This window comes from Alligator mississippiensis, chromosome 16 (genome assembly GCF_030867095.1).
Source record: "Alligator mississippiensis isolate rAllMis1 chromosome 16, rAllMis1, whole genome shotgun sequence".
Taxonomy (NCBI): Eukaryota; Metazoa; Chordata; order Crocodylia; family Alligatoridae; genus Alligator; species Alligator mississippiensis.
The window spans coordinates 2,808,722-2,827,288 of record NC_081839.1 but is presented as its reverse complement, the minus strand read 5'-3'; the positions used below and the strand labels follow the sequence as shown (position 1 = coordinate 2,827,288).

Below are 18,567 nucleotides of genomic sequence, written 5' to 3'. Positions count from 1 at the left end.
CATGCCAAAGGGCAGGGAGCAGCTGCAAGCAGACCTGGACAGGTTGGACAAGTGGGCAGAAAACAACAGAATGCAGTTCAACAAGGAGAAATGCAAAGTGCTGCACCTAGGGAGGAAAAATGTCCAGCACACCTACTGCCTAGGGAATGACCTGCTGGGTGGCACGGAAGTGGAAAGGGATCTTGGAGTCCTAGCAGACTCTAAGATGAACATGAGTCGGCAGTGTGACAAAGCCATCAGAAAAGCCAATGGCACTTTATCGTGCATCAGCAGATGCATGACGAATAGGTCCAAGGAGGTGATACTTCCCCTCTATCGGGCGCTGGTCAGACCGCAGTTGGAGTACTGCGTGCAATTCTGGGCGCCACACTTCAAGAGGGATGCGGATAACCTGGAGAGGGTCCAGAGAAGGGCCACTCATATGGTTAAGGGCCTACAGACCAAGTCCTACAACGAGAGACTATAGAAACTGGATCTTTTCAGCCTCCACAAGAGAAGGTTGAGAGGCGACCTTGTGGCTGCCTATAAGTTCATCACGGGGGCACAGAAGGGAATTGGTGAGGTTTTATTCACCAAGGCGCCCCCGGGGGTTACAAGAAATAATGGCCACAAGCTAGCAGAGAGCAGATTTAGATTGGACATTAGGAGGAACTTCTTCACAGTTCGAGTGGCCAAGGTCTGGAACGGGCTCCCAAGGGAGGTGGTGCTCTCCCTTACCCTGGGGGTCTTCAAGAGGAGGTTAGATAACCATCTAGCTGGGGTCATCTAGACCCAGCACTCTTCCCTGCCTATGCAGGGGGTCGGACTCGATGATCTATTGAGGTCCCTTCTGACCCTAACATCTGTGAATCTAAGGATGCCCACTACGAGGCATGGGGCATGGTGTAGGGAATGAATGGAGCTGTAGCCCATAAGGCAGTGACCATGGGCACCTGGTGGTCATCGGAGAGAGCAATTTGGGAAGCCCTGGGGCAGCCTCCCTCAAAAGTAATAAGACATCAAAGCGTGGTGGGCAACTGAAGAGGTGATTGCCCATAAAGTGAAGGCTGCAGGGACTCCAGGGGCTTCATGGCCACCCCTGGAGAAGCACCCTGCCACATACTTCCCACTTCAAAACTAGACCTATGATATCCTTTCCTTAATGCTGGCCTGACAAAGATGGAACAGGCAGGGCCAACCAAATCCAGGCTCTGTGGTACCACAACCTGTGTGTGTACAACGCATAAATATGGTCTCTGCTGCTGCTAGCCAATAACACAGGAACAGGACTGCAGCCACCACACAGCACTTGCCTGGCCAGTTGAATAACCTTGATGCTTCCTTAACTCTGTCTTCACGTATATGGTAATGGAGTATTGCGTGTGTGGGATGCAGGAGATGCTGGACAGTGTCCCAGAAAAAAGGTTTCCAGTCTTTCAGGCTCACGGGTAAGTGCAACTTCTGTTCTTAAACCATGTTGAGAGTATCAGCCTTCTCCACCCATGCTACATCTCTTGAATTCATGTGTTCGTTCTTCCACACTGACACTAAGGCAGCTGACTGCTCTTTAAAGCAAAACTTGTTATGAATAAAGAGGGCATACATCCATGGAGAAAATTAAAAGCTGGTGAGGGATTCTGGGAAGCAAAGCTTATTATTCCTATTGAATTATTTTCTATCGCTTTGGCTTTGATGTCTGAGGCATAGAAAGCCTTGTTAACCCCTTTCCCATAGCTCAGCCACATATGTGCCTTGGCAGCAACAAAAAGAAGGTTGAGAGAGTCTTAAGTGCCCAACTGCATCTCTTGGAATTTCTTGTCACACCTCTGTGGTCTGGGAGAGCGTGACCCATGTGGAATGCTTCCTGGTGTCATCTTCCGAAATTAGATTCTGGTTGAGAAAAGGACATCATCTCATTGCTGAGCGAGTGGCACAGAACTAAGTGTGGATTTTGCCAGTGGTTTAGAACAGGATCCAGGTTTGGGAGCAGCTAACATGTCCCACTGTCTGCGTGGTGCCTGGAAAAGGGGGTGGAGGGATTAAGAGTGTACAGTAACCAGAGAGCAGCTGTTTGACTTCCACAGCTGGAGTGGGGCATTTGGAAAGCATGTCCAGTACTCTTCTCTCAGGCTGGGTGTGGAAATGGAAGGGAGTAAAGAGGAAAGGAACCTTCAAGCCATCCAGCTGAGATAGGGAGCAGGGGGCATTTTATGAATGCACCTGTCCCCTTCTGAATTGAGAGTACTGTAGCGTTAATCACCAGAGGAGAGGTTACAAGTGCTGAAGGGTCAGAAATATCTAGCCTTACCTGCTGCCCACTGGAAAGGCACCCTGGGGAAAAGACCTCCATGCCACCTTGAGACTCGTACTGCAGGAACCTCAATACTTAAACCTTCATTAGGAGGGTTTTGCAAAAATAGTGTGCCAGCAAAGAGCTCCTCCCATGGACACACGTAGCCCTTTGTCCTGGTACAGCAAAATTGTACCTCAACCCCTCCCCAGCAAAAGGAGCCATACTACTATCCAGCATGACTCTGCCTACCTCTAGGCACTGGGAATCCTGGCTCTTCATCCCTCTGAGCAATGGAGACTTCATTCTATCATTTTTTAAGTATTGGAAGCAAACATCACTGGATGTCAGATAAGGGGCAACTGCTTGGGTGACCTGCCAATGATAACCCAGTGCATCATAGTGCAGTGAGCACAGCTGTATTGGGTTGTAACAAGGCCCACTGGTATAAGGCCTGCAGTACTCTATTTGTGAAGAGTGTGGGAGAGAGGTAGGAAGCTAGCACATCTTGCACTACGTGAAACTCTGTATGTTTAAATCCCTGCGGCATTACTTCAAAGCAGATAATTCCTTGGTGCCAGCACTGTGCTATCAATCCAAGCCAGCTGAGTGCTTGAACTTACTAAATATACAGAGTGGGAGCCTATCTTTGATGTGGAGTAGCTTAATGTCCCAAGTGGTTTGTGCCCTGATGCAAAACACGAGCAAGCAACCGCTTCTGACTGCCTTGGGTGCTGTTGTGTTAAAACATACACCAGACTTAAATCTCTATTGCCCCAGCAGTGAAAGCTGCTGTAATCCCAGCCCATATGCTCCTGGAACACTGCTCTCCTCCCTCTCTGTACTTATCTGCAGTAGCTCATATGACACCCCAGTCCCTTGAAACACCAAATTTTTCTGTCTCGATTCTCTTGCAGGTACTTTTGCCAGCTCATAGATGGCTTAGAATACTTGCACAGCCAAGGGATTGTCCACAAGGATATAAAACCAGGAAACCTCCTTCTAACAACCAATGGGACACTAAAAATATCTGATTTAGGAGTAGCAGAGGTATGTAGAAATTACGTGTGGAACCCATCGTCTCTAATGTACCAGTGGTAGACGTATGCTAAGGACCTGGGGAGACAAGTGTGAAACATTAACTATGTTGGAAGAATATTAATTGCCAAGTCAAGCATTCAGACATAAGGACATGCCAGAATTAAGGTTGCCTCTACAAACTTAATGTATATGTGTAAATGGGTGAGTTCCAATAGTTTTAAGACTGTCTAATTACACTTTCATATAGCACAGCACAGCATGCACAAACAAGTTTTTCAGCAGCTTATAACGAGGCTGAACTCAAGTAGATTTTGACAGGGCGGCAAAAGATGCATCTTTATCATCACTGACAAATCCAAGACCAGGCTTCTAAACACAGTGTTCTAAAACTTTTCAATTCAATAATTGGAAGTGTTGTTTGAACAGGAGCAAGCCGGCATAGCTTATCCTTGGGAACTAGTGAACTGTTTACCCAAAGCTTTCCCAGAAAAATCAGACCGGAATACATTGGCATGGAAAATTTCAGCCTGGGCAGCTTGCCCAAGTTTTAATTAATGGAAAAGCCTTAAAATAGGCAGCATCAGGCCACCTTAACCGCAGGTAATACCACCAACTCTTGCTGTGATACACAACCGTTATTATCAATTGTATAGCCATGTACCTAGATCTACAATGACAGATCCCCTTGGAGAGTACGTGGGGATAAAGCTTTTATCCTTGATCATCTCTAGAGAGTCCGAGTAATACAAAAATAACAAAAAATTCCTTGTCTCCTGCTGCAGGCACTGCATCCGTTCGCGGAGGATGATACGTGCAGAACGAGCCAAGGGTCGCCAGCATTCCAGCCGCCAGAAATTGCCAATGGCCTGGATACCTTTTCAGGCTTTAAAGTGGACATCTGGTCAGCGGGGGTCACGCTGTAAGTACCCGTGCGGTAGTCAAGCAGGGGTGGGGGAGAGGGGTTGCGTTACTCTCCTTCAGATTCATACTGACTGGTGCCATCATGATTGGTGGGTATTAATGTACCTCATGTCCCCTCCCATCATCCACCTGTGGTAATCTCCAGCTTCTGTGAGATGGTTGTGCACTGCCCAAAGGCAGGGTAGATGTGCACCTTTTACAGACTACCTAAAAAAGAGATCTATATATAGTGCACTGCTCCCCAGGCTGATCAGATTTAGTCGGTGCTGTTTCTAGGTGTTGCAGGAGAGGGCACTGCGTTCATATTTGGGTCCATTCCGCTATTAGAAACTAAATGGTACAGCGAAGTTTGAAGTTCTAGAAAAATTAGAACTCAGGTTCTCCACACCAGCCACTTCTCAGCATCTCTTGGCCCAAATGGAATCAGATGAGTCTTTGCTGCTGCTTGTCCTGGGCACTCTTCTGGCTTGTCAGCCTGCATGTTAAGAGCTAGACCTCAAGTGCTGTATATTGTCTTACACTGTGTTCCATCTGTATTCACAGATACAACATTACAACGGGTCTATACCCCTTTGAGGGGGATAATATCTATAAGTTATTTGAAAACATCGGGAAAGGGGACTACACAATTCCAGAGGATTGTGGTCCTCCGCTCTCAGACCTACTTAGAGGTGAGTCCTTCTTTCAGGTAACCTGAATACACATGGGCAAAGCCTGTGGATGCAACAGATATGCAATGCATGCCTACTAAGGGAGAATCCCACTTGAAGTCTTTCATGGGTGGTGATGCCTCTGTGCTGTATAGCAGTAGTTTTCAGCTGGGGTGCTGTGAGAGCCTGTCAGGGTGCTGTGATGCTGGCACTGCTGCTACTTCCGTCTACCCCATTTCCTTCCGTTTTTCAGGAGGCATCATGCAGGCAGGTGCACCTCTTCATCTGTACCTTCTTTCAGTTGGTTTCCAACAAGCCTCTGAAAAGAGGCACCCAGGGCAGTTCTACCTGAGGGCACCCTCATCCATCTCCAAGCTGTGCGCAATTCCTCCTGGCCACAGAAGCACCTTAGCCTGCCCCCACCCAGGCCTCCTCCAGCCCCTCCCACCCCTTCATTGCTTCCCACATGCTGTGTGTGCAGCCCAGCGCCTTATCCCTGGAGCTGGTCATACCCAAGTGCTGTCCTTTGCAATTCCAGGGCTCAGTGTTAATAACATATTTTAAAATAGAAAAGTATAATGGTTATTATATATAATGATATTAGGTTTTTTCCAAATGGGGTGCCACTACATTCTAAAAAGTTTTGGAGGAGTGCCTCGAGTCTAAAAAGACTGAAAACCACTGCTATATAGCAACCTGGTGAAGAGGGCCATAATCTTCCTTGACAGTCCAATCTATTCCTATATCTTCAATTTCATAGACTTTGGGAGTTAACCCACAAAAGGTGGTCTGGCTTTCAGGGCAGACTCAGAGCTCAGAGGGGAGCATCCCAAGCAAGGTCATTCAGAGTGAATGAAGCCTCTTACCCAAGCCTTTTGTAAAGCGAGCTGTAAGTGGAATGATGCGTGTTGAGGACTGGGCAGCTGTTCTGGTTCCTTTTCAGCCTGTGCTCTGAATTTCCTTGCTTGGGTGGCTTGAGACAGAGCGTTAATAATAGATTGCTGTGGTTAATACATGAAATGTTTGCTTCAGTTGGCATTAAGTGCACTCATTCTGCAGAGCTGCAGCCTGCTGTGCTCCTTTTGGGTTGGACCCCTCTAGCACCTACTGGGTGCCTGTCTGGAGAGCAAATCTGCTTGTTGCCCTAGCTCAGCCTTGGAGAAGATCTCAGCTGAGCTTTCTGTCCCAAAGACTGGGGATGTAAGGGGGAGCCCAGCCTATTTTCTGGGAATTGGGGAAACCATGCTTGTATTTCCAACCCTGCCCCTAACCTGCTTTGTGACCCTGAGCAAGTTGCTTACTTTCACCTTCACCGCCTCATCCCTTGTCTTCTCTATTGGACTGTAAGCTCTTCAGGACAGAGACTTGGTCTCTTGCGGCCCTGCTGTAAAACACGTATCAATGGTGGGAATCTGCTCATCATATTTTTATCCTTTCCGTGCTGCCTATAGGACTTATGAGTTCTGTTTCCACTTGGGTCTCTGAGGTTCAGTAAAAGTTTGCAAGCCACTTTGCCTTAGTTTCTCCATCAAAAATATAATGAGAGAAACCAACTAGCTCAGCCTGACTGTGAAGGGCACAGCCAAGGGCAGGACTCTGGTTCTTCTCCCACTGCTCTGATCATTTTCTGCAATAATGTTTTGAGGCATTGGGATGAATGAAAATTTCACCCCTGCTCAAAGTCATAATAGTTTGGGGAACAGTTTAATTTAGCTGCCAAATCAAGGAGCAGTCTTGATAGGACCTATCTTGTGCTAGAGAGACTAAGTGCTACTTGATCCATAGGGTAGACTTATAGTTTCCTGTCTTCAAATAGTAAAGACAGTTACAAGAACTTAGAAATCAAGTGTGATCATAGCCCTATTTTGAGTTTGGACAATTGCTCTTCTCTGGTGCAGGCACCCAGAAATTGCTGTCGGGGAGGCATTGTTAAGCACCGTGAGGAAATACTTCCTTGTCAACAGGCTATTGTGCTTGCCCACTGTAACTAGAGGGCAGAGCCAGAGTGCTGGGTTACAGCACCATTCCCCTCAAACGTGGTTGCAGTACTGTCACAGTTCATGGTCAGATGAAACCCTGACTGCATTCTGAAGCATCTTGTGACTGTTTCTTATGCTACAAACTGCAATCATGTCACAACATTGTAGAGGGCATTTATGTTGTAACTCAGTTCCTGGATTTGGCTGTTGTCTTTCCTATGGATGGGACCTATTGCTGCAAGAGCTGGGGCTACAGACCAAACTTGAATCTCTTGTGTTGTCCAATAGTTACCTCTTTACCACTGGTAGGGGCTGAGGGTTTTAGTATGAAATGCAGCAAAATCCTATTGCAGTTTCCTAGATACTAACCATGCTTGGCATTTTTTCCCCCTCCCTCTTGACTGTGTTTTCCTGGCAGTGCAGTAGAGGGTGCTGTCTGCACAGGTTATAGCTCTGCATTTTTTTTTATTTTTTTTTTTGAAGAAAGGATTTTTTGCTGCTTTCAAACAGCCCCTGTTATCTTTCCTCATAGGATGCAGCTGACCCCCCCCACTATCCAAGTCATCTGAGATTATTTTAACTTATCTGGCCCCATACCGATTAGGCAAGAAGTTATTTCCATGTATTTTGCAACGCATTAATCAGACTTAATAGCTTTCAAACGGTTACGTAAGGCATAGCTAGAAATTGCACTCAGCACAGCTGTCATCTCAGCTATTCTGGTGAGACTAATGTAGCTGCTGCTTAAGGCCCAGGGCTCGTGATTGATGTGTGCCCTGTGTCGTATTCGTATGTCCCAGTTAGCGATGTCCTGATCTGCATGTGGTGGCTGGTTTGTAGATACCAGCTCAGAAAAGCAGCTTCTCTCTCAAGAACTTGGGAGTTGCCCAGCTGGAACAAGCCCAGTGGCCCCTCCAGCCTGGAATCTGGTCTCAGGAGTGATTTCTGCTGAATGCTTTAGAGGCTGGTGATAAGCCTCTCCAGTGCACTGGGTACCGGATCACAGCAAAATGTGTGGCATTTCCTCTCTGCCCTCTAGGTGATGATAGCTGGGATGCATGTGGTTTGAATAATTCCTGTCAGTCACAGGTCCTCTTAAATGATTTTCCTCTTTAACTCTCTTCCTTAAATGAACGATCTGGGACCCTGGAGGTGGGATCTCCTGCCTGCTTTGTTGCTATTTTTAAACAAAGGAGCCTGCATCCCTGGCTGCAGAAGACTCATTTTACTGTACAGCCTTCATTCTAGCCTTCCTTCATCCTCTCTGCCATGTGTGGTCCTGTCTTCTGTTTGTTACTGGCAGTTGTGCACTGCCTGGCATCCAGCCAGTAAGGCAGATTGTCTGGTGCAGACACACATGGCTTTTTTCTTCTCCTGGGACCCTGGGCCCCTTTGGATGGAGTCCTATGAACTCTTCAGTTATCTTCCTCTTCCAACACACATGCACATGTGTGCCCTCTCTCCCCCCTCCCAGAGATGGGCCCATAAGAGGCAATCTTTGTGCCATTGCTCTTCATTTGGTTTGAGGCTTCTCTCTTTTCATAGGGATCAAAGTACTAAACAGATGCAGGCTGATTTCATTCTGTGGTGTGTCTCCCCATTGGGGAGAGTCATTTTGCCATGGAGCTACCTTGGCCACCACAAGCTGTGTTAATAAGGCGTGAAATGAAAGCCAGCTTGCAAGGTTCCCAGTGTTCAGCACTTCCCGAGCTCCCCCGGGAGCAGCAGTGGTGACAAAAGGCAGACAGCTTTGCTGTGTTGCCTCCCTTTTCTATCCAGTGCATTTGCATTACTTGCTATTCACCTTTCTTCTGCAGGAGGTGAGGCTGACCCAAGTGCCTGCAGATCATGGACTTGTCAGTGAATATCTGATAGCTTTGAGATGGACAGTGCAGACACAGCTCAGCTTCCTGCCCCAGGAGACTCACTCCTCCTTCTCATTGCCTTGAGAGGACTCCTGTGGCACATCCCTGAGCCATGAGCACTCCTGCTTTCATTGTAAATAAGGCTACAGTATGTTGCGAAGTGTTTGTTTCCTCTGGCTGCAAGTGGTGTCGAGCAGGGTACCAGCTTGGTTGGGAAGCAGATACCAAAGGAGGCTTTTTAAAGCTTTCTGTTTTTCTGTTGACTACTCTTTCTGCAGCTGCTCAAGCTGTTGCATTTTTTTCTCCCTGAGCTCGATACCAGCCTTGTCCATCATTCTACATTATCATTCCCATGCCTTCTAGTCCTCTCCAAGCCCACAAGAAGACTCATTATTATAGTATTTTAGCACAGACTACTTGGGATGCTGCTAATATGCTTGTCCCCTTAAATGGGGAATCAAGCTCTATCCATCATGCTCTTGTAAAGTGAACTTTGCACTTCCCTATCTCATAGGATGTGTTGGGAGGATAAATACAGTAGAGGGTATGAGGAGTTCAGGTATTCAGGTAATGGGGGCTGTAGCGGTATGTAGTTGACTGACTGTTGTTTCAGATACCTGTATCTGTCATTCAGAAGCCTGTCTGTCAGTCCCATGGCATGTGGAGGGGGGAAAAATCTAAACTGTCTTCCACACTCTCCACAAAAAAATGCATTTAAATATTTAATTGCTTGTTGCCATGGTGTCAGAGCATCCTTCCAGCCAGCACAAGCGGAGGGCCTTACTTATGCTCCTCATCAGCATGTTTGCAGGAGGTGTTATTCCCATTGCTCAGAAAGAGCAATTGAGGCACAGAGAAATTATTTGTCCAAGGTGCTGCGTTGAGTCAGTGGCACTCTGGGCAGAACCCAGGAGTCCTGAATTCCCTTCCAACTGCATTCCTAGTAGCATTAGCATCTATCTGACCAGGTTACTGGCTGCCAGAAGTTAGATACTTAAGCCTGTACTTGCTGTGCCTTTCTGCTTGGCCAAGACTGCATCTGTTGTTTGTGAGGAGGAAGCAGGAGAAATTTAAGGGCTTGAGTTCTGTGATTGTTCCTGGTGTTAGAAAGGGGATTCATGCTGTCAGCATTTTGCATCGGGTGTAGGATCTAAGACGACCCACGTGTGGCTACACTGATCCCATGGGAGCAGAGGTCTGAGAGCAAGGCATCCTGCTGAAGAATCTCTCGGTTCCAGTGCGTCTCGTTTCTACTCCCAAATAAACTGCATAGAAATCTTTACCGTAAATGGTAGAGAATGTGTGGTTATTGTGGGCAGACACTCTTAGATGATTTGACGGGTGAATAGTACATGATGTTTTTGTCTTTATGAAGTCTCTCTTTCAATACAGGGCTCTAGCCACAGAACTGCTGTAAGTGACTCATCCCACTGAATCCATGGACTTACATTTACACCAATTACATTTTCTTGTTTCTTTCAAGAATTGCCCAAAAACAGTTCTTTGCCTTTAAACTGAAGACTTTTTTGGCTCTAGCTATCTTCATTGCTTCTTTAATTGCTGTACCTTGTCTGAGAACAATGCATATCTCCATTGCGCCATAGTCGCTACTAATCAGTACTATTATTCCCTTTTTTATAACCTCCCTTAGACGCTTCCTTTTTTGTTACCTCCATTCTCTGCCTCTACCTGCTCTATCTAGTAATTGCTGTAAATTTCTTTGCAAGCACTGCCATTTCTTAAGCTGTCTTTTGATGGGTAAGCCTCAACCAAGAGGGTCAGAGCAATCAAGTGAGGAATGTACCTTAACTCCTATGCAACACCCCAACAAAATATTCCAGGTAGAGACACGCTCTGAAAAAGTGCAGCAGCTTTGAGACAAACCTGCCGTGTTTAGGAAGGCCAAGATGAGCTGGCCTGTGCAGTTTTGTGTGCTTCAGTTGGCAGAAAATTCAGCTAGAATTGATGACAGGCTACGCTTCAGAGACATCCTCCTGAAGTGGGATTTTTTTTTTTTTAAAAGCCTATGATTTTTAGAGGGAGACTTGCCCGATTTATTCATTTCTGACAACATTAAAAATAACCCAACCAGCATCAGCTTTCCATGTCTATTGACCTTGTGTAAAATCATCTCCCACCGCTCCAGTACTGTCTCTTTAAAAATAAAACAGCTTGAGCAGCTCAGCTGTGAAGTGACTGTCTAATAATCTTACTAATAGGATATTTAATTAGGTGTGGGATTTTTTTTTTCCTTTGAACCTCTTTCTCATCCTATCTTCCAATTATTTCTTCTGCAAGATAAATAGGGAGGGAGGAGGCTGCTGGGCTCTGACGTACACATGTTGGAATACAGAAGAGAAAATACCCACTGGAAGCAACCCAGGGGTGAAGAAAATCCCCTAAAGGCTGCATTCGCTATCAGTCTGATAAAATATTTGTTGTAGCTGAACCTTCCCTGTGTCATGGCATCCATTGGGGAAAGCAGTTTGCCCAGCTTCGTTGCTTCCTGGGATAGCAATGACTAAGATGCAGTAACTGGCTGTGGGCTAGATCCTCAAAGGGCCTTGGGCATTGTGATGTTCAGTATTGCGGTGTTTGTGTTCTAGGAGCCTGGCCCACAGTGGCAGTAGGTGTTCTGGCTTCACATGCAACGCACAGGAAGAGTCGTGCATCTCAACAGCCCGGCACAGAGCCCAGTAGGCAAAGCTGAAGCCAAGGCCGCGTCTTAAATCTCGCTCTTCTTTGGGGCTCGAGCACCTGTCTTCACTTGGGATTCATTGCTCTGGGCCCCTAAATTCTGTCCACCTCCTTTTGCACATGTAGAATTTGACGGCTTGGTTAAAAGCCATTCCTTTGCCTACAGGAAACAAGCAAGTGCCACTGGCTCAGACCCCAAAGGGGCTTTTAATTGGTTATGGGGAAAGCAAAACCTGGCCATTGAGCCTCTGGTCAGGGCAGGAGGGGTGCACATCAAGACTGGAACAAGCCTGTGGGTTCTTGGAGCAGCATGACAGCTGTGTTAATTGTTTCCGAGCAGGGGAGAAACGTATCGCTGTTCTCTTCTGGGGCAGGAATGACTGTATCACTGGGAACTTCATGCCTCAGTGAAGGGGGCAAATGTCCTTTGCCATGAGGTGGTGCTTTGGAGGTGGATTTTAGGGCATGTGTATGCATGGATTCAGCCTGTGGTGACAGAGAAATATATTCCCAGCAACTCCATCCAGCCTCTTGCATGTGCCCCTGTCCAACAGGAACTGACCTTTGAGGTCTCTTTAATGGTGGCAAGGGCACATTCCCAGCTGTAGTTAGTCCTAGTGACTGTAGGGGAGCCACAGGTTAACTGGCTTTCTAGTCCCAGGAGAGCCAGCGTAAAATCCTAGTTTGCTTTGTCTTAACCCTTGAGCCCTCATGGCGCTGACTGTTTTGATTTGTGCATGCGGATATTGGTAGCGGGTACAGAGGCACCTTTTAGCTGCAGGGGTTCCCTCGACTTCTTGGAGCGAGCTCTGGTTAACAATGCAGAGAGGCTCTGACATCCCACGTTGCCCTTACCATTAGCAGAGCGTTGTTGTCAGCCTCACCGGGCCTTATTTAAATCACCTTGGTAAGCAAGCTACCTTGCAATTTCCAAAGGGAAAGTAATTCCACGTTCCCCCATCCGCCCACGCACCCTTTGCCTGTTTTCTGTGTACAGTGCTCTTTTTGATCAGAGAGCCCTTCCTCGGCATAGCAAAAACCGTAATGGGATTGGCCACCCATCAGTACATTGTTTAAAATCCTGTTAACTGACTGGGAGGCAGTAGAGCAGGTTTTCACTGTGCATCTTGCCCACCTCTGGAGAACTGAAAGGCTAGCATATGTAGGGCTGGCAGGAGCTGCTAGGGTGTCAGTGCCTTTCAGACTCTGTTCTGAGCCAGAATTCTTTATCCCTTAACGTCTCTTCCCTGGTCAGGCTTTCTGTGGCTTAAAGTACCTAGAAAATCTCTCTTGCAAGGGATTTTTTGCGGCAGTTGTGTGCTGGGTTACTTCACGTGTGTGAAGGGACTTGCTCTGGCATGTGACAGCTGAAGGCTGTTGTGTCCCTCTGGACCCAGCAGTTCTATAGGCTGGTCCCCTGCTCTTCACCTGGACTGTAGCAGTTGGTCACACTCGCTCATGTCCTTTCCACAGGGCCGCAACAGTCTCACGTGCTCTGTTGTACCTGAAATGTCCTTTACCACTCCCCCACCATAGCACTGGCTGGGGCCTCCAGGCTGCCCCCCCTGCATTCAGTGGTGCTCTCAGCCCACTGCTACTGCTCCCTCAATTCTCTCCGCTCTCGACCCTTACCCGTCACCGTCCTGGTGCTGCTTGACAGCTTCTGGCTTTCTGCTGAGAGCTATCCACAGTGCTGTTGAGCTGAGAGCTTGGACCTCTTCAGAGGCTATGTTGCAATTGCCAAGACTCTTGCTGGCTCCCTTCTTGTGGCTCTGAAAGGCTATAATTGTAAAGGCAGACAAGGTTCTTTGGGTAAATCTAATCTCTTTTATTAGACCAACTCCAATTTTTCCAACTATTTGAGTTGGTTTAATAAAAGAGATCAGATTTACCCAAAGAACCTTGTCTGCCTATGTCCTTAGACCAACACAGATATAACCTATACCCCTATAACTGTAGAGGACCATTCCTGCAGTTTTACCTGCAAAACTTTAATAATGAAGAAAGGGAAGACCATTACTGGGCTCATACCCATGACTGCTGATATCCTCCTGATAATCAGGCTTATAATAATACATCATTCTGGATCTTCTCATTCTCTGCTCATGTTTCTTTCCCTTTGTCTTCTCTCAAAAGTCCATCAGTGTTTCCAATCATACTGAGGAAACCCACTTTCTCAGCCGTGGCAATCCTTTTCTTGCCTTTCTTTTCCTTCCAAAAGGCAATTGCCACAAATGTTTCCTCTCCCCTTATTTTATCCCTCTACTGATTCCCATTTGACTTCTGCATCCATTTCTTCCTAGTCTTGATTCTTGGACATTGTGATCTGATATTACTACAGATTCCCTCCTTACCCCTTCTGCTCTGTTCTCCTACCCCCTCCCTTCTCCCTCTCAGCCTTTTAGTGCTTGGATTCAATGCCCTCTCCAGTCCTACCTCCTCTATGCACTACTGCAAGGCTTGTCAGTTCTAGCCTCTGCTGTTTGGACTTTTACAAACCTGCTTAGAATCCTTCACCTCCTAAAAGCCCCAGGGTAGCACCAGTTACATCTCCATAGGGTGCCTGAAATGCTGGTTTGAGCATCTTGGGGTTGAGTGTAATCTTCTTATGTCCCAATCTCTGTACAGCACCAAGCACACTTGTGTTCAGTAGATCCATCATTTCTGCAAGGTTTCTTGGGGAGTGCCTTTATCTTGCAGGCTGCTGTTGTAGGTTGCTGAAACAGTGAATTCATTAGTTCCTCTTCAGTTTTACATCAACTCACTGTTTCTCCTTCTATTGAGCCAATGGTACTTTCCTAAGAATGAGAGATGGAACTTGCAGTTTAGTCTTCAGAGGATAAGGGCGTGGGGGTCTGCCTTTGCGAAAGCCATTCCCTTCCCTACTAGATAATCTAAGCAAAAAATAGTGGTGATAAGCATCCCCCCACACATGCACACCCCTCCCTCCTCCCCCAAGCCTCAATATTTCAGTAGCTGACAGGTGAATACAGGCATTCCAGCTAAGAGAACAGGGCTGTGTTCAACAGCCTGCCGTTATAGATAACTCTGCCCTAGATGTGCTTCAGGGAAGGAAGCCTGTGCCTAGATTGCAGCTCCTGGTGTGCTGTGCAGATGTGTATATACCACAGAAAAAGCTTTGCCTCCTTGGGGTATGGGCTGAATACTATTTTCTGTGAAATGAGATGTCTCCTGGTGTTTTGGCTGGGGATATGGGGGTGAGTGTTTGGGTTTACGAGTCAATGCTGGTTGATGGTGTGAAAGAAGGAAAGACTTATCTCCCCAACTCAACAGTTGAGGAGACCTGAGGAACAGGCTTGTGTGAGTCTTTCCACCGGTGAGGGGCAGAGCTGGCGTGTTTGACCCTAAATTTTCTGACTTGGTTCATCCAAGCTGCTCATTTTGAGATGAAGGCTTCCCTGAGTTCCTACTGCCAGAGGGTCTCCTATAATGGAGGGGCTGGGGCTGGGAAGGGCTTGGCACTTCCTGTCTCCACCTTGGTTGAGTGCCTGTGAATCACACATGGATTTTTTTCCTCCTTTTTCAGGGATGCTTGAATATGACCCAGCCAAGAGATTTTCAATACAGCAGATAAGGCAGCACAAGTGAGTGTTCAGCTTCTTCCTATTAGTCATTCTCTTTCTGCCCCTTATGCTAATGTACCTGTACTATTGCTCTGAACTTGTTTTTCCTTTTGACAGCAGACGCATGGAAAACGCTAGCTCTTCTTCCTCCAGCTCTGCTGGAACTCGGGCAGCCTGCATGCAAATCTAGGTGGCTCTTTTATTTATTTATTTTTCTTTTCTTTTAAGCATCCGGCTGGAGCATTTGAATTGCTAACGGGTAAATAATGAATGGGCTGGGAATGTGTTCTGAGCGTGACTGGTTATGGATAATGAGATTGATGGTCCGGTAATGTATGGGAGTGAGATGGGGGTATCTTGAAGCTGAGGCTGTGAAAGGATGGATTGTCACTAGTGTGTTCTTTCTCCTTCTGGATGCTCAGTCTAATGGCAGAGGTGACCCTCGGTATCTGCTCTCCATGAGGTTCCAGTGCAATGGGAGTATTTCTCTCTCTTCCCCCGCACCCTCACCCTTCATCTCTGCCATTGTCAAAAGGGAAGAAAAAAAGGCCCCGTTATCTCGGAGGTTTTTTAAGGCTCTGTTTGAACATGCTGCCTCTGAGCAGAGATTTCCTGGGCGGATAAAAGTACAAGAACAAAAAGCATCATGAGGATGCTTCTGCGCGGAGGCTGCATTAGCTTATCTCCTGTTTGAATAGGAAGTGCTTCTGAGGACATGCAGAGCTGCCTGCTGGACTGCAGGTGCTCAGCAGAGCTCCTGCCCACAAGCTTGCCCAGAAAGCTTTTTTGGGAATTGGGTCAAAATGAGGCTCAGGTCCTGGAAGGTAATGGGCACGCTTGGCTCCCAGTGCCTGCAGGGAGGAACAGTACTGCTTCCCCTTGTAGCTTTTTCACAGAAGAGAGAACTGTAGCCCACATGCTCTGGGATCCCTGGTGAATATCATGGCATGGGAGGGGTCTGAATAAGCACTGGATCAAAACCAGGGCGGGTTAACTGCACTGGTACCCCATGGAGGTACAGCTTCAATACCAGCAAAGATCAAGACTTTTGCTCTACCCTCTTTTGAAGATGGCTCCTTTTAAAATATAGCTGCTGGGTTAGTTAAACTGCCACCCTAACCCTTTTAATAGTGACATAGTGTCTCATCTTTCCAAGGCCTCCATGTGCTGGCTGGCTGGCTAGGCAGAGAGATGGAGTACGTGCTTGCACTGGTGGAACCTTAGCAGAGGAGAAGGCACTGGGTGGAGGAGGCAGTTCCTGCTTATGCAGCATTTAAGCTTCTGGCTACCTGGCCTTTATAGCCCCATGTGGAGGCTGATTCTGGAACCCTCTCCCTGCCCACTGCTGAGTACTGCTGCCAGATGTTTTTGCTTGGCCCACCTTGGAAGCCTTCCATTGTACCTTCTTGCTACCTAATAACCCTCGTGTTTACCACAGCCTCAGTAAGGTGGTGCTTGACTTACTGCCCAGCTAGGCTAGTGCTGCATCAGAGTGCTGCATCTAAGCATGTCAGGAATTAAGTCTGTGAAATGGGCTAATAGATGTTGGAAGCACAAAAGTCTGCCCTCACCATCTCTACCTCCACTATGCAGGAACTGCTGCGAGGGGCCCCTCAAAGATGGGGAAGTCAGAGCTGCAGTGTATTGCTAGCTGCCAGGTGCTTGAGGTGGTTATGCAGCACTTTGTATGCTTTCTCCTCCCCTGTGGCACAGATTTTTGCATCAGCGTCTCCCAGCTGGAAACAAAGAGGTCTCTCCAGACACCCTGCACATAGTCGGAGAGCAGGAAAAAATAGAGCAGTTTCCTGACCCAAAGGGCAGTTGCAAATTTTCATGCATCAAGGACAAAGCTTCCCTTCTTCTAGGGGCCAGCTCCTGTCCTCCCAGTACTGAGAAAAAGGTGTAGAGACTCCCTTTCTGCAAATAGGGTAGGCTAGCATTTCCAGGGATTAATCTCTCATTAGTTCTCTGTGTTTAGCTAGTGCCTCTTAACAGGCTTTTCTCCCCTATTAGTAATTGCCTCGATTCTCCTGCTGTGGCATCCCAGTAATTACATCAAGCACTGCAGTGCTGCTGGCTATCCTTGGGCTATAGATGGGTTTGTCCATTGCTGTCTCAGAGGGAAGCTTGCCTTGCAGCAAAGGACCCAACAGCTTCTGTCCTCTTGGCACTGCTTAAAGAATGACATGGGAAGGGCTGTGCCACAATTTTAAATGAGCCCCATTCAGGTAAAAATTGAATGGAGCAAGCAGAGTCGAGCAGGGGGTTGTCCTCCAGCAGATGGTGAAAAGCCATTCTCAGGGACACTACGAAGATGATCAGTTTTGATGCAGGGATACAGGGCAGACTCTGCTTCCTGGGACCTGTAGAAGGTAGAAAACTGCTGGCCTGGGGAACCCTATGTGCAAGTTGTGCCAGAACCCTACCACAGCCTAAAGGCTGACGCATTGCAGCCCACTGGCCACAAGCGTTAGCGAGTAGGTGCTTTGTAGCTAATAACCTGGCTGAGCCTTGACCACTGACCGAAGCCTATGGTTATTCTTTCTATAACATTGAGGCCTTCAAAGAAATATGCACTGCCTGCAGTAGTACAGACACCTCTATGCTGGCCATGCAGACAGCAGGTCCCCTCTTTGCACTCTGTTTCCCTCATCTATAAAATAGAGGTATTACTTGCTACCCAGTGCTCAGACAGTGATGCTATGAAAGTGCCTAGTGAATGCCAGAGCGGATGAAGGTCAGAAAGGCCTCACCAAGTGAATGCATGCTCACTGTGCCCTAGTTGAAAACTGCAAATTGAGCTATCATGGCTCATTTTTTTCCAAGCAGCACCCAACTAGCTCTGGTTGGAAGGGGCAGGGTCCAAGGTCCTTTCATTATTACTTGTGGATTGCCTGTTGCTTCCCATGGTTTTCCCAGGGCTTTGATTTTGTTGGTTGTTTTTCTTTTCTCTTTTTTGAGCTGCTTGCTGCACAGCACAGGAGCTTCACTCCCCAGCATGAAATAGGAGACGTGACAAGCCCTATGGATTCTGGATGATGGGGGGGGAAAAAAGCTTGCCTGCAGTGCTTTTGCTTCTGTCAGGTGCCTTCCTCTGCTGCTCCTCATCCATAAAACTAAATCCTCTAGTATTACATATGTGATTAAGGAGATTTTTTGGTATTATTTTAGTTCTAGGTCAAGAGATGTGTTAGCCTTACCCCGCCTCTTCTGTGTCCATGCAGCTCCTTCAGAGCCAGCTGCACAGTCGCACTAAGGATCAGCTGAAATGGAATGAATTAAAACTCCCAGGCCACCATGCAGGGGCAAATTATTCGTTTACAAGCTGATTACAGCCTGGCCCATGAGTGATAATGAAAGGTCTTGGAGCCTGCTCCCTCCAACCAGAGCTAGTTGCATGCTGTTTGGAGCAACCAGCCTTGATAGTTCAATTCATGATTTTTTTTTCCACTGCCTTGTTGTAAGCACCTCGGAGATGACAGCACAGAGATGCTGCCGAGAGCCAGAGACCTCCTCTCAGTTCCCAGTGGATCGCTCATCATCTCCTCTGTGCTTTGCAGT

General features: G+C 47.3%; 1 protein-coding gene across 2 annotated transcripts in view; it reads left to right on the top strand.

The window, feature by feature from the left end:
• STK11 (serine/threonine kinase 11) overlaps positions 1 to 18,567 on the top strand; it is a 63,807-nt gene that overhangs the window by 27,348 nt on the left and 17,892 nt on the right. For both annotated transcript variants that reach the window (XM_059720012.1, XM_014611549.3), the window contains exons 4-8: positions 1,338 to 1,427; positions 3,187 to 3,319; positions 4,093 to 4,229; positions 4,775 to 4,902; positions 14,970 to 15,027. In XM_059720012.1, coding sequence (XP_059575995.1) covers positions 1,338 to 1,427; positions 3,187 to 3,319; positions 4,093 to 4,229; positions 4,775 to 4,902; positions 14,970 to 15,027 — 546 coding nt within the window. The remainder of the gene's footprint in view (positions 1 to 1,337; positions 1,428 to 3,186; positions 3,320 to 4,092; positions 4,230 to 4,774; positions 4,903 to 14,969; positions 15,028 to 18,567) is intronic.